General features: G+C 38.7%; 1 protein-coding gene across 1 annotated transcript in view; it reads right to left on the bottom strand.

The window, feature by feature from the left end:
- The window catches only part of TXNRD2 (thioredoxin reductase 2), a 30,984-nt gene that overhangs the window by 10,475 nt on the left and 4,015 nt on the right, over positions 1 to 16,494 (bottom strand). The window contains exons 7-12 of the mRNA XM_066200027.1: positions 15,525 to 15,587; positions 15,099 to 15,169; positions 11,622 to 11,641; positions 11,161 to 11,252; positions 9,677 to 9,851; positions 3,103 to 3,239 (exon numbers count right to left, since the gene is read on the bottom strand). Coding sequence (XP_066056124.1) covers positions 3,103 to 3,239; positions 9,677 to 9,851; positions 11,161 to 11,252; positions 11,622 to 11,641; positions 15,099 to 15,169; positions 15,525 to 15,587 — 558 coding nt within the window. The remainder of the gene's footprint in view (positions 1 to 3,102; positions 3,240 to 9,676; positions 9,852 to 11,160; positions 11,253 to 11,621; positions 11,642 to 15,098; positions 15,170 to 15,524; positions 15,588 to 16,494) is intronic.

Below are 16,494 nucleotides of genomic sequence, written 5' to 3' on the forward strand. Positions count from 1 at the left end.
TCAAACTAAAATTCCAGCTTGATCTTCCTGATCCTGATTACAGAAGATGAAAATGCTGAAATGTAATTTCACCTGTCAGTTGAAAATAATATTTTGCCAAAACTTGAATAATGTTTTTTGAGGGTACACAAACTGACTGACATCTGGAAGATTTTTTTTCCTTTTTTTTTTCCCAGATGAACTCTTGGGTAACATTAGGATTCCATTTTTCATACAGGGATGCAACAAGACACCCATGCACACACAGATTCCCATTTGTACCAGCTGGGTAGGACTCTCAAATGGAAACAGTCATTCTGAGCAATCAGGAAACTCAGCTGCCCCCTCTCTCACTCCCTTTCCAGCTAGGACACTGAATTCAAACAACAACAACAAAAAAGCAGTTCTTGCTATTTGGTAGCAATTCAGTGTTTATTCAGTGTGGAGCGGTAAAGGAGGGAGGAGGGCTTGGGAACTACTCGCAAAATTCAAGCAAAAGCACTTTAGGGTAGTAAAGAAACCCTAAGAGGGACAGTGCAGAACAAAGAGAAATCCTGAGCAGGAACACTGGAGGAAAAAATAATTTTTATAATGATTCTTAGGGATCATTGATGCTCACTCACAGGAGACAAGATTCCCCTTCCTGTGCTCTTTTGGTCGGCCGCACCCAGAAAGTTCCACAACCAAGCTCTGCAGCTCTGTGGTTCTTAGCAGGATGCCCTTGATTCTCATGTGTTACTTTGAGACGTGTACCAACAGAAATATCTTTCAGTGCTAGCTTCCATACCAATGAAATTTATTATATTTGTTAATTCTGCTTAAAAAAAGAGACCAAACTAATTTAAGTATTCAAATAAAATAAACTTCATTCCTTAGCAAGTGGAATTACACAGGTCACATTGTGCTGCAGTCAGATAAGATGGTGGCAGTATTTCTTTTTATCTCTAAACACTTGAAATGTATGAGTAGTATATGATGATCTCTTTAATTCCCTGCATTCAACCAATATGTAGATAAAAGCTTAAGGGAATATTCTACAGAGCACTGACTTTTTCATATTTCCCCTGAGTTGTACACTGGGCACAGCACAGAACTGTGCTGCTGCTTTTAACACTTATTTTTAGAAATGTCTACTGAACCACTCAGGTTCAAAAATCTGCACCAATAAGGACAAAAGCAGGAAAAGGAAATAAAAGTTTTATCAACAAAATGAAAATGACAAATAAATGAAGACATGACTTTTTAGATGCAGAGTAAGACAGAGGAGAGCATCCTGCCTCCAACTTTATATTTCTTATTTAACTAAATCCTCAAAGGGCAGAAGACAAAAAGGATCCAAAAGGAAACACTCAAAATAACACTGCAGATTGGCAGCAAAATAAGCAACAGAATCTAAGCCCTGCCAGCACTGCCTCTAACAACTGCTTCTTGGCTGAAATTAAAAGGAAAATTTTGGAAAGCAGGAGGCCAGCCAAGGCATTTTTATCAGGGATAAGCAGGTGTAGGAGGTGGTTGTGAGCAGAAAGCGGACTTTAGGAAGTATCCGAGAGCAAGAAGTGTCAAGTACAGAGGGAATCTGAAACAAGAAGAAAGGAGAGGAACTCTACAAAATCCCAAAGCTCTGAGTGACTGGACAGGACAACAGGACAGAGAAGTTGTGTAGAGTAAGGGAAAAAAAATAAAGGAGAAATATCTGAGAAGGAAAGAGTTTTAACACAATTTACAAGGAAATGGCAAGTCCACATGAAGATGGAGACAGACAGGAAGAAACACATGCCTACACAGAGGGAAGAGGTCAGGAGTGGTCAGCAGATTTATGAGATTTAAGTGTCTCTGGCAGCTCCAGAGTCCAGTGAGAAATTTGCAGGGCTATTCCCAAGACATCCTTTAATCTGTTACATCTCTTCAGCAACAAAAAGCACCTGTAAGGTTTATATATTTGAGAGATCTTTAAAATACTTTAAACATACCAGAATGAGAAATCTTTTAAATTTCTCTAAAATTATGCTATATATACTGTTTGGCTATTGCCACAGTATTTATCTTTACCAGACTTGTAAGGCAGATGCCTGCACTACGGGAAAAGCAATCTTGATAGAAAGGTCTCAATTCAATAAAGTTCAGTAACAGGTGAGAGAACTCTGTGTCTTGCAATGCCCAGCATTGCTCTGTATTCTAAATATTGCCCAAATTTCCCAGGCACAGCAGGCACATGATGACAACATCCTCCTGTAACTCTACAGTTCAGAATTCAGACAAACATTTTTTATGAAATTAACATATTCGAGGATGCCCAGCTTACAGGAGATAATCTGAGCTCTTATGTAAAATGAAAATTGGCAGATTGAAAGCATTTAAATGCACATTTATCATGGCAAGGCATTCTTGTCATATATGACTGTAGATTATCAATAGCACTAGAATAAGACGACAGGATCTGCTTTTACCTCGCTAACAAATAGATTATTTTGCTTAAGTTATAATGTCGCCTTCTTGAAACAAACAAACAAAAGCCAAACAAGAAAGCCACACCCCTCATGTTTATTTAGCATAATCATTCACAAATGATGAACAAAAGTCAAAAGCATTTAGTATTTTAGGCCATTACTTTTTCTTATTCTAGAGGAAATTACTTTTGTCAGAAGCATTTTTCATCAGGGAGCTGAAAAGTTGTTTTGTGATTAGTCTCAATTAACACCCAAAATACCCAAAATGCACTCACAGGACTTGTCATGGTCATTCCCAGTAAATGTACTCAGCCACAGAAGGTAAGAACTGCTTTCACTCAGCATTCACAGGCAGTATGAAGTCATATGTCAAAAGTGATAAAAACATTATTAGAAAGATAATAGGAGTGATAAAGACATCATTATTAGCCTCTGACCAGTGATGCATTCCTTGATAAACATCAGCAATCATCTCTCATGCTGAGATACTTCACAAGATCCCTGTGAAGGAAATTACTGACCCAGGTGGCTGGCATAAACACTCCAGCCCTGCCAAGTGAAAGAGTGCAAAACACTAAGATATACACTAGAGCATGACTACATCTGGGGACTAGTTATTAGTCAGGAACAAAGTTGGCTTCCTGTTATTGTAAAATAGTTTATGTAGACTCAGTACCTCTGTTATGTCTCCAACTGCATAAATGTGAGGAACAGAAGTAGCTTCACTGGCATCAACTATAATCTTTCCAGTTTCAGAATTAGTTTTCACTCCAACTGCCTCCAAATTGAGAGTTTTGAGGTCAGGGGCTCGGCCTTAAAAAAAAAAAAAAAAAAAAAAAGAAAAAAAAAAAAAGGAAGAAATTAAAGTAAAAGCTATTGGAAAATTTCATCAGAGTTAATCTAAAAGGCTGGCATGCTCCACGTGGGTCTCCAAGAACTTTCTTCTATTTGATAGTCCAAGCAGAAATATGAGAAAACTTATACTGAGAAAGCGGCAGGGGTGGAAAGTATGGATATGACACTCTGTGGGAAAGGAGCCCAATCACCACTGCCTTTGCTCAGACATCAGAGGGTTATCCCTTTTAAATATGGAGGACAACACCCACTGGAAAAAGTGCAAAACCCACATGATTTCATATTTATTGAACATTCTAAATTCAATTTCCTAATGAAGCACAAATATACATATAAAAACTAAGCAAGTTCTACACTGAACATTTCCAATAAACATAAACCGAATGGTGCTCAATGCCAACGGTGTTGTGTATTTTTTGAATAAAAATTATTAATAATGCTGTTCAATGTTAAACATTTCTGAAGTCCTAGTTTCTCATAATCTGAATACACTTATCTTAAAACATTTTAGTTCCCTCAGCTTAGACGAAAAAATTTAACAACTTTGCTCTCAAGTCCTAAATGTTGATTTAGTTATCTCAAACTGTATTGGAGCTATTTCTGTAGTTTAGAAACATTTTAAATCTATTTAGAAACAAATGAGGCAAATCCAACCAAGGTCAGATTTTATTACAGCTTTCTATTCCAATCAAATTATCTCATATTTCAAAAATATATCTTTGTAGTGTTTTCTACACTGTTACCAGGCAGATCATCAAAGTCTTAACAGCATTACACTGAGCTTTTCTATAGAGTATCTAAGGAAGCAATTCCTGACTCAGAAACTGGAATCTTAAATCCTATCCAACTTGTTTGAAAGTTAATAAGCACAGTGAAATTATGTGGTAGTCACAAAAATTTTAAGGCTACACAGGATCACATAGAAAAACATTTACCTGAATATATCCAAATTAAGGAATTTTTTTAACATTGTGTCTGTCTTAGAAGCTTTAAATGAATCTGGGTATATCTACACGTACAGGTCTCATTTGCGTGAGTCATGATTTGCATTTGATGTTAATACAAAGCTACAGCAGAGCAAAACAAAAAGGGAAACGCGTTTTCATTATAAAAACAAGCTCTTTGATGTTAGTGTAGGAAATTATTAAACAAAAGTAAAACCTGGCTTGTCAATACAGACCTAATTATATGTAAACATTTGATTCAGTGCTTTATACATCTGCCATATAGCCAGGCCCCTCAAACAATGTCACATCTGAATGCCTCTGTAAAGACTTCTGTGTATTAATTTCATCTGGTGAAACCAACACTTCCTCTGGGAGCACTGACTGAAGCTGTCGGCACTTGGCTATCTGTCTGTCTTCCCTTCTGTTGTCCTCATGGGATGTTGATCTGCTGTTCCTTCTCTGCCCCCTGCTCCCCAGTCCTGATGCTATCAGGCAACAAAAATAATAAACCTCCAGGACCTTATCTTGGCTCGGATGTGAAACAACTTCCTACCGTTGTATTTCTTTGTGTATTGAGAGTAAAGCCTGGGTATTCTGCAAATGGACAACTAATGGGGTTTTCTAGTTTCCTCTTTTTCCTGCCAGGCAGAGCCAAGAGAAAACTTAGCACGCAAAGGCAGGCACTGAAAGAGGAAAAAAAAAGAAAAACCGTCAATAGAGTCATTTAAAGACCTGTGACAACAACAGTTGAGTTTATCAAAGCTGCAGGATAACACTTAACCTTTCCATTGCAGTCTATTTTAACATATGTACAGCTTGGTATTAATAGCTAGGAGTTATAAAAAAATGTGCTGCTTCTCACAGTGAAGTTTCTCTCTCTGTTTTACTTTTACTTTAAGGCAAAATCAAAATTTTAAACACTGAACTGAAACTTTAGTGGCCTTTAGCCCCATGCAGGTTCACCTCCACAAACAAGAATTATACGTACTGATCTTGCTTCATCTCAAATTCAGTAGCTTAGGCTCATGATCATACAATGCGTCCTGGTAGGCTGTAGTGCCAAATTCAGAGAATTCTGATGTTTCCCAACATTCACTTACTATTATAAAATCAGTTCTCACCATTTCTTAGTAGGAGTTTCATTTTATACCCGTAACTCCTGATTTTTTCACATTTTCAACTTCAAGAAAGCATGACTTCACAGCTTATTTCTAAGATCCCAAACCAGGCACTGAAACCCATTCTTTGCCTAAAAACAGCACATGTGCTTTTAGTTTGAAGATGTCCTGAAACTGCCAAAGAAAAGGAGTGTGTAATAGTATAGGACACAAGATTAGATTTAGTTTTCATTCAAAACAGCAAAACACTATGCCAGACATCTAGAAGAAAGGTGCAACTCAAATCTGACCCTTAAAAAGGTTACCTGCCTCCTGCACTTCTAACAGCACACCATTATCTCATCTTTCATAGACCCACACACTTACCACACAGCTGTGAAAACCATATAGAGCCCTGCTTTTAGGGCCGGCCCCCATTTGCTTTTAACTTTAAAAGAAAAAAACAGCTTTTTGATTTGTTTTTGTAAAATCTAACAACAAGGGGGCTCCACTGCAGGGAGTGACAGGGGCGTGGCTGAAGCTCACATCACAGACACTGGCCAGGCTGGCTGTGTTGTGGCACTTGTTTGGCTCTGGAAATCACACTTGAACACAGAACAAGGGGAACAAGTATCAGACTGTGACCTTCAGGTGCAGGACCTCCAACAGCGGGGACTGAAGCAGCTAACTCAGAAGAAGCCAGAGGAATAGGCATCAGCAGGTAAGCAGCAGTGCTAAGTGAGTGACAGCATATTCTTACATCCAGTAAGATTTCCCCAGGTGATAAAGGTGCAGCTGACAGCAGAATTTTATAATGGGTCTTCCAGACTTCCTTAACCACAGAAGTTGGAATGCCTGTTTGCCTCCCAACATTTGAAAACTCCAAACTGGACCTAGCCACGCATTTTACTGTCCATGGCCACTGTGAGGATACTGCTGGGTGACAGGAGAGTTTTTCTGGAATAAAGCCCAAGCCCAATAGTCTTCATTTCTTCCCTATTCATTGCCACATAACCTTACAACTTTATCCAGTCTGATTTAAGTCTCACCTTAATCAAAATCTTGTCTGTGTTCCCAGTCTCAATACTCTCTTCATTCTGAAGCACACTACCTCATATTCTCTAACCAATTCCAGGCTGTTTTGCAAATACCTGCTTAGTTTAATCATCCATTCAGTGTTGCTCCTCTGCACAGTAGGACCCCACCGGAGATGGAGTGACTCAGTTATCTCTTCTAAGGATTTTGTGAATAATCAAATTTCAGTTACAGAAGGGATATTTTGCCATCTCTTGCAAACTCACATGGAAATACTACTTACCAATTCCTTTTGTACATTAACTGTTTGCAACTGCTGCACTCCAGCTACAGGTTTCAGCCCTTCAACAGTTGAAATGAACCCTCCCTGATCTCCTGTAACTTTACCCTGCAACTCAGCAGTTGCATCTGCTTACAAAGGTGTCAATCTCAACTCTTCCCTTTGGATGAAGACCTCATGTTTACTTTGAACATGCACACATTTAGCATTGCTTTGGAACTCAGGTAAATTAGGCATCTAACAAACATTTTTTGTATGTCCTTAAGGGCAGGGAGAATACTTTATAGTAGTAAAAGTTTATTGGTTCTACATTAAACAAAACCTCAAAACCTTACAATTTCAGGAGAATTCTCTAGAAGCCAAAGGCAGCACCAGTAAGACAGAAGGACATACAGAGATGAACTTAAAAAGTCAGATGAAGGTCAAGAACAAGCTCTTGCACTGAGCTGGAATATAACAGTATGTAGTCCCTCAGCAAGATATCACAGGTCCATGACAGTTACCTACAAAACTTTGGACTGAAACTTTTAAATTACATTAAAATGTAACAAAATGAGATTGCCTTCCCCCCCCCCCCCCCCCAAGTATTTTCACTAGTTCAGAAAAGCTGCTAGAAAAACAAAGAGAGCATTGTCCATGCTCTTACTGGCTTATCCACACAAGCAGAAAATCACACATTCCAAAAGCAAAACAAAACTCATCCTAGAAACACAATCTAATTTTCTTTTTAAAGGGTTGATACTAAGAGAGAGTACTGTAGCTTATTAAACTATGTCCCACTGTCAGTAATTATTTTTAATATTATTCATAAAATCCTACTAAAATTCCATGATGCACTGGCAAAAATGATGGAAATATGTACTATAATTTAGGCTACAATTAGTTAACAATAGCAGCTGCTTTTTAACCAACTCTACAAGCTGACTTGCTTCAATCAGTATTGTAACTGGCACATCTGCAGACAGGAAATCCTCAACACCACCAAGTTTCCCAGCCTATTATCTGAGACACCTGGTGTGGGTGTGTTGATACAGAGCAAAACAATGAATCATATGGACTGCACACCAATTAACCAGCTTTAACTGTTAATGCGTTTAATCCTTAAGGGTGGAGTGCCAATTTGAACACTAAAAAAAGTCAACACAAAATCCTCAAACTATTCATTTTGCTGTTTCTAAATATGGACTGTAACTCAAATCTATGACAAAAATTATAATACATGCAGTTCCTCTGTACTGAAATAGTGAGCAGGCTCATGTTACAACTGAATTGCAACAGTCTATCATGCAACCTTATTCCATTATAATTAACAGTAAACCAAGATTTTTTATTATTCCAACTTAATAGCTCTTTTTTCCATCTTAGACAAAAGTAAAGAAATTGACTTGACATTTGGCATGTGTGTCTCCAACTCAGTGTGCTTTTCATAGAACCACAGAATGGGTTGGGTTTTTTACCAGAAAGCTTAAGAAAAATCAAATACAGCACTTAGAAACCCACTTTTTGGAAACATTTTCATCTCACCTCATGAATATTATTCTAGAGTTTTCAGTATTGTTATCTGTCCAGACAGCATGAGTTTTTTTTGCTCCTGGCAAGCACTAGTCTGATAGGTTCTGATGAGAATAATCCATTATTACAGGCTGTTTCCACAATTTGTAGAGCCCAAGGCACTTCTAAGAGAGTAGTAGTTACAGTAAGGAAAAGAAAACATTTGTCACAATAGACAACCTGCTCTCTCTTTGGGGTATTAGGAAGATATAAAGCTGACTTAACCAGGGAAAAGGAACAACTGGACAGTGGATTAAGTCCACTGGGCAAAATACAAAATGTTGTAAATGATCTGTTTCTGATCCTGTAATGGATCCATGCTACAACCACAAAAATTTAAATTTATGTTATAAACAAATGAAGGAGTAATGCATCCCCACTACTCTAAAACAGTAGTGCCAGATAAAAAGAATATAAAGCAGTCAAGGGGATTGCTAAAGCTGCTAGTAAAACCGATTATTTGCCTGCATCAAAACAGATTTCCTGGGCAGTACATTTAAGCCTATTTACTTTGTTTGCCAGATATCATCTGCCTACCACTACTACCTTTAGGCATCTATTATTGATCTAGAAATTCCAGATATTCACAAAGCTTTATAAGCATAAAAGACAAGAGGTCTCCTACTCTGGTGGGCTTACAGCCCATCAGGACCAATACAGGAACTCAGGACAGACTTGTAACAGCGACAAATGAGCAGCTTAGGGAGGCAACACAGAAGGAGTATTTTCATTCCTGTGGGCTGGAGCCTTGTACCACATATATCATTTAGTGTGTTAGTCCTTGCAGGAAGTAGCATTTGTCTCAAAGGAGGCAAACCCCAGATTTGAATCCCATTTCTGGTGATTATGCCCACAGACATTTGTCACAGCCTTCTTTTAAACCGATTTACTCTGTTGTCGTCGTATGTCAGTTCCAAGGGGTCTGAGATATGTGAAAGTCCCTAACCAGATCTCAAAAAGCTACACAGTTTCAAGGTTCTCTGCAATGAGCTTGGGTTTTTACAGACAGTTATTCCTATTTCTCTGAACTGGATGACAGCTGCAGTTTAGAAAAAAATCCTAGAAGAAATGGTAACCTCTTAAACAAGATAAATATGCACTTACAGTGAATAGCTTCATGAATCGGTCAAGAGTATGGACTTAGATAACACTACCTGCAAACCAGAGCTTGCTGGAATTCATGTTCTTACTCTAGGAAAAGTGAGGAAGACTAGATGGTCTCCCATTTATTGCTGCTTATGCAAAAATAGTTACCACAGACTTCTTCCATTCATTGTAACTTGGAACATTCACTTAACTAAATGATTTTTTAGACTGTAAATGATCAAGTCAGGCATGCAAGAAAAAAATTAAACAAGTATCAATATTTAAGTCACTAAACATTTGATTGGGGGGCAGGGGGGGTGCTGTTTGGCCCCATGATGAAGTGACTTCACTTTCAGAATGGAAAGCATTGCAAAGAAATGTTAAGATAATCATATTTACCTACTGCCCACATAACGGTGTCAAAAGAATCAGTTTCTTCTGTGTCCAGGTCAGCATTTTTCCAAGTGACTTGCAATCTGTTGCTCTTCAATTTTTCAACTTTAGTTGGGAAACATCTCTTTAAAAATTTTGTGCCATAAGATTCCATGTGCTCAGTTACCAAAGAAGCCATTTGCTGTTGAATAGTGAAAAAAATTTTGTTTTTTCTTAGATATATGACCTTTTTAATGTAAACCTCTCCTTCAGCTGGGTTCAGCAAACCCCAGTAAATACCTTCTGCATTTCAAACATTCTTGATCACTTAGTTACTATGCACTGCTAACACATAATAATTTAGGGAGCCACTATGACCTGCAGCTCCATTCCAAGAGGCACCTACACCTGAATGCTCAAATTCTTTTCAAAAAAATAAAACAGCATATTAATAAAATGGTTGCTTTTAAAGCATTTGTTGTTTACACAATCTAGAGCATATTCAATTTACCACTACCGAAATTACAATTTTCTAGTAGTTTAATGAAAATTAAAATACTTTCATAAAACAATGGAAGATGTTTCCTTCTGCCATAACACCTGACATTTCTCTGCAATGATTATGAATCACTAAGGTTTCATGGAAAGTTCTAATAAAAAAAAAAATAAAAGAGTAATACTTTTGTCCTAAGAGCCTGTTTGAAATAATGCCGCACCACACTGTAGTAGTAAAATGTGGCATCAACGGGTTTTATCCAAAGACATCAGTGCTCTTGACTGCAGGAACTCGGGTTGCACTTTGCCAGAGTATGTTTATTACTTAAAGGATATTATTACAAAACCACTCACATAGAACAACTCCACACAAGCTCTCTCAGCTTACAAAACTTTATTTTCAAAGTTGATATTAACTAATATGAAGGCAACAGCAGGGTTATGTCTCTTCAGAAACATGAGAGCTCACTAATCAGTTTCCATCAGACTCAATGTGGCTGCAGACTGAACATAATTATTTTATCTCCATTAATACTTTATTAACTTTGGTATGGCCATTGTGCTCTTCCTGCCTACAGAGGATCAAGTCCTCACAGCAAGCCCTACTGTAAGTGTTTGACCAAGTGCCACACACGATTATTCCCTGCTGGCTCAGGCCTCGTGCTGTTACAGGTGTCAATTTCTTCAATGAGGAGTGTAAATCCCAAGAATTTTTCTTATACAATGGTTTGCAAACTCACGCCACCAGTTTCAAGGCATGCAAGCTGCTAGTTTTAAGGAAGCCACTCCTTAAAGTGGGAGAGGGTGACATACAACAGGAACTGTAGCTAGTGTCACTACCACAAGTGGTCTTTGTCACTGCCACCTAAACAACAATACCCCACCTCAAAAACTGTGCGTGTACTAGGAGATGTCTGGAGATGCAAATTACATTCTTTCTTTAGGACATAAAAATAATCAAATTTATCTTTTAATTTATTTGCTAGATAAGGAGATGTAAGATATTCTGTACTTGCCTGATCAAACCCACGAAGTGGGACGCTTCTCATCATGACTGTAGTGTCCAACCCAATGCCTGTTAGAAAACCAGCACACTCAAGGGAAACATCTGGTGACACACCAGTTAAGCAAATGTAAACAACAATTTCAATGAACACAATGTTTAAGTAGGGTACAAGTGGGCTTTTAACTTGGAGAAACCAAGTTTCCTCACACAGACATCTTTAGCTTGCTTTCATACATAGAAGAAAACTTGGAAGCCTTATAGTTAACATAATTGATACTGGATTTAAGATCCTGAAAATTTATCCTCAGCTGATCTTAATTTCCATGATGCAACTGCATAGAGAACTATTAATATTCTCTAACCAACTCAACTATATGACATGAGCAAAGGAATTCTGAAAACTGAACTTTCCTAGGAAAGACAGTTATGCCACTCCTAATCATAAATCATCACAGGCTTTTCAAAGGATACAGCTGGCTCCAACAACCAACCTGTTACAGAAAAAGAAGAAAAGAAGACAGCAGTGGAATGAGCTTGTGCATATTTTTGCACAGCCAGATTAAAAATTTTTTTTGATGTGGGCATCACATTTGCCAACTTTCAGTCAGCTGGGATCCCCCAGTTAGCCGGGACTGATGGTAAATGATGGAGGGTGGCTCAGCCAGCTCTTCCATCAGCTCCCTCAGCACCCTGGGGTGGATCCCATCCAGCCCCTTGGACTTGTGCAGGTCCAAGTGCTGTAGCAGGTTTCTAACCAAGTCCTCGTGATTTATGGGGGCTTCATTCTTTTCCCTGTCCCCATCTTTCAGCTCAGGGGTTGGGGACCCACAGAACAACTCCTCTTACTATTAAGGACTGAAGCAAAGAAGGCATTAAGTAACTCAGCCTTTTATCCTTATTACTGTGCCTCTCCCCCCGCCACAGCCAATAAAGGATGGGGATTCTCCTGAGCCCTCCTTTTGTTGCTACTGTATTTATAGAAACATTTTTATTGCCTTTTACAGCAGTAGCCACATTAAGTTCTAATTGGGTTTTGGCCCCTCTAATTTTCTCCCTGCACAACCTCATGGCATCCCTGTAGTCCTCCCTCTTCTCTCAGGGGCATAATCACTCCTTTTTCCCTCAGTTCTAGGCAAAACTCTGTTCAGCCAGGCCAATCTTCTTCCCTGACAGCTCATCTTGCAGCACATGGGGATGGTATCAGATTATATCTTCCTATCAAGTAGATTACAGCTCTCAATGCAAGATTTTATTCACTGCTAAATTTCATTTTGATTTAATATGATTTTTAATTGTTGTGTTTTTCTAAATGCAAAATATTTGCCCTTCCTGTCTTCAAACATTTGTGTAGGCTATTCTAGAAAATGGGTTTAATAGATTTACTTAGACTGGTATTTACCAAATATACCCACTTTAGTTCTTAAATAAAACTCCAGCTCCCATCTCTCCCAATATTTCACACCCTTTCAATCAAGAATATCATTGAAATTGTCCATCAACACTTGCAGTTTATGAGGTGTATCGGCTGTTCAGCACAGTAATTTCCATCTCTGTCCTCAGCTGCTCCCTACACTGCAGCAGTTCCTCTCTCTCCTGACCACATCCTCAGTTCCCTACATTTGCTGGGTACAAAAGGCAGAATGCTCAGTCCCTGTTCTGCAGGTAAAAGCAGCTCCAGCCAGGCAGCCAGTAACACTCAGCTGCTGGACAGGCTGCACTTGCACTCCTGTGCTGTTGATGTCTTATACAGACTTGTTAAAATCTCACAGTTTGGAGATGCATCCCACACAGTATTTCCACTGACAACAAAGTATTTTGTTAGGTTTTTGAATGGGCTTGTGGCCTATGCTTTATGCCCTAAACCAATGTGCAGCACCTCCCAGTTCTAAGAGCAATGCTTTTAAACTTCTGAGGAGTGCAGACATGGAGGCTGCAGCTCTGTAAGCCCCAGGGACTGCAGAGTCAGTGCAACACATGTTTTCTCACAAAAGGCTCCAGATAACATCTCTCTATCCTACAATAAAAACATACAACTTCTAAAGGTGTACAGAGAATAGGTTGAGTAAAAGTGATTAAAATCTGCTAGTCTGGGGTTTATGTTTGACAAACAATTTAACATAATGGGAAATAATTTTTCCAGCATTAGGGCATCTGATTCATTAGTGAATGGATGATCACTCCCTCATTAGCATGCAGCTCCTGGGAAGTGCTGCAAAAAGCCTCATACTGCCCATAAAGAAATATCGACTGGAGATTCGCAGGGAAAAGAATGAGAATTTCTGTAATTTGGGCATATGCTTGCTCTTCTCTTTCATTAGATGAAAAATACATGTCAGCTGGCACTTATTCACAGCATCAGCCTCACATTATTCACACTTTCTTGCACAAAACAGGGGGTTCCTGGGCATTGTCAGTGTCTAAAAGAAAAGTTCGGAAAGCAGAACCTAATCTTGTTCACACCTGCTCAATCTCTCACTCATTCTCAACATATTTCAAGGCATCTTTTCTAATTCACTCTGCCAAAACCCTTCATCTCAGTAGTGAGTTTCTTCCCCATGTTTGTATATCTAAGGGACTTTTAAGTTGGCTAATGGTTTACCTTTTTAAAACAAAAATATGAATAACTGCAGGACTGACAGTTCTGTAACCTCCAGGCATGTAATTTGTAGCTGAGCTATGTACACTTGGAGAGGGAGAAAAGAAAGAATAACTACAACACAGCTCAGACTAAAAACAAAAGGTGTTAAACTGAACCTTGGGAATATTTATAACAGAAACAAATCCGACAGAAACAAACCTTTAACAACTCCCTCCTTCATTTGCTAAGACACAGCCTGATAAAGCACAGAAATGCTACTGTAGCCCCTGCAGGCTTATTTTGACTAAATCTCAGGAATGCACCATATAAACACTAGACTCCCACATTACACTGTTACAACTTGCATTAGCAGCAACTGGACAGGAGCCACATTTTCACAGAAACATCTCACAAGGATAAATTTATATTTTGGTTTGGGTTTTTTTTTTGGGGGGGGGGTTGGGAGAGTGGTGGTGTGGGTGTTGCTTTTCTTAAAAACAATTTCCTCGCATAAATCATGCTTTCAAAATTTAAGAGGTGGCTGATACACTACAAACAACAGCACATTTACTTTCTTTCTAAAATTGTACCAAGAAGCCTCATCTATCTATTTGAAGTTTAGCTTAACACAGCGCATTTTTTATAGCAGAAATCACTCCCATGAATGGCAACTATGTTTCTTTGCAAAAACACCAGTATTATAGTTAGAAGACTCTTTTGCTTTTACTAGAATTGCTCCATAGAGAAGACAAAAAGATAGCATTATCTGACTTTCAGGCCAGCAAATCTGCATTTCCTATCACAACTACCTTCATCAGGAAATTGCTCTGTAGTGCAGTGTTGACTCAGAATCTTACTGTGCTATGTGCTGTAAAAAAAAACCCCAACTATGGCATTTCAGTATTTCCATTAAAAAAAGTGTTTAAATATTTCAGTTAAACAACAGCTTCCAAAGCAAAAGTAAACCAAATGCCTCATTATACTTTCTTGTGTTACCAGAACTGCCACAACTTAGGAGAACGCAAAATTACGGTGGAGTTTCTCCCCTAATCGAGGAACCGGGACCGAGCAGTCCCCGGGTGAGTTCATGCTGCCCTCTTGTGACTTGGGGTGTAATCGCTCCAGCACAACCTAACACCGTGGAAAGGTCTATTTCATTTGATTTTAGAAGGGAACTTCGTAAGAGGAGAAGATCTATCAGTTACTAATGAAGTTTGGGAGTATGATATTGCTGCATCGTAAAGCACACTTTCAGAAGGAAAACAGAAGAAAAATTGGTGTACAAAAGGCAATTATGAACTTTTTCCACCTTGCCATGTAGCAAAGGTAGGAATGTCAGCATCTCTTACAGCCATGGTGAGGTAACTTACGTTTTTCCAGGGGATTCCTTTAACCAGAACAGATCATCACTTGTGATTCCATACTCCAGCGCACCTGCAACCTATGATCACACAGGTGAATCTACAACACAAATCCTGTCAGCAATAAAAGCTAATAGCAATTTAGGCTGTGTTGGCTGAAGTACAGACCAAGGGGAATATATCTAGGGCTGCTGACTTCCAGCCTGAATTATCCTACAGCTCTAAGCAACACCAACACACTGAATGAGTGCAAATTGTTGTCTATGGAAATGTTTTTCTAAAAAGCCATCCTTTATATAAAGACAATTTTTTGTGTGACAAAAGTACAAAAATCTCCCGTACATTGCTTTATTTTTACGTTCATTATCCTCCTTCAGTGTGCTCTGCACCTCAACCAGCAAAGCACTGGAGTTGTCAAATGGAAGGGTAACTTACAGCCACAGGGTATTTTGGTCTTCCTCCAGTAGCAATGACAATATTATCTGCAGTAATGACAGTCTATAAACCAAAACAAAAAATCAAAACCAAGCATTTGCAATCCTTTTATTGGTTTTTGGATTTCATCTGCATACAAATGAGTGATCAATGAGAAAACAGGCACTACCATCTGCTATTTATGTGACATAATAATCAGCAATGCATTAAAAAAAGGATGGAGAGAAACTAATATGTGCAGAATTTCTCCTACCCATTCTCTACTAGGTTTTATTTTAATGTTAACTGTGCAATTGTTCTTACACCTTACACTGAGCAAGGTTCTGATGACTACTTGGAAGCAATAGTTATGCACAAATTATGTTTTAAAATCAATTTCTTGTCAGGATAAAACACACAGCAGTAAATTCTATCTCAGGCCTGGAGTCAAGCTACTTCAAAAGAAGAATGTTTCTAGAAAATCTTAGACACCCCCAAAGACCTGATATTCAAGCTGATACTAATCAGTAACATTAAACAATTACCCTCAAACAGGTGTTAAAAAGGCATGTTCAGGCCTTGTTAAATAGGCAGCAATGGCCACCAACCTGTTATGTGACCCAGCTGTGCATTCACACCAATTGCCTCCCACACACAATTTGGCAGTACTGAGTTAATCACCCCTACAAATCACCTGAAGGAGGGAAACAGCTCAGAGTAACCTAATTCTTAGAACTTACAATTCTGTAAGCATCAGCATGACTGACCATATCAAACAAAAATCTTTTGCCTCAGCATTTCCACCTGCAGAAAAAAGCAATAGCATCCAACAGGCCAGGCCAGGGTCTCAGCAGGCACCAGTCAAGTTCATAAACAACTTCTCTAAGTGGAAAATGCAAATCTCACTCATTAAAACAATACTGAATGCCTCAAGCAATTTGCAAAAGGACAATCTAGCTCCCAAATGACCTGAAATGTTCAAAGTGAACAA

Source organism: Chamaea fasciata, unplaced genomic scaffold (assembly GCF_029207755.1).
Source record: "Chamaea fasciata isolate MVZ Bird 193981 ecotype frontalis unplaced genomic scaffold, bChaFas1.0.hap1 SCAF_18, whole genome shotgun sequence".
In the NCBI taxonomy this organism is placed as follows: domain Eukaryota; kingdom Metazoa; phylum Chordata; class Aves; order Passeriformes; family Sylviidae; genus Chamaea; species Chamaea fasciata.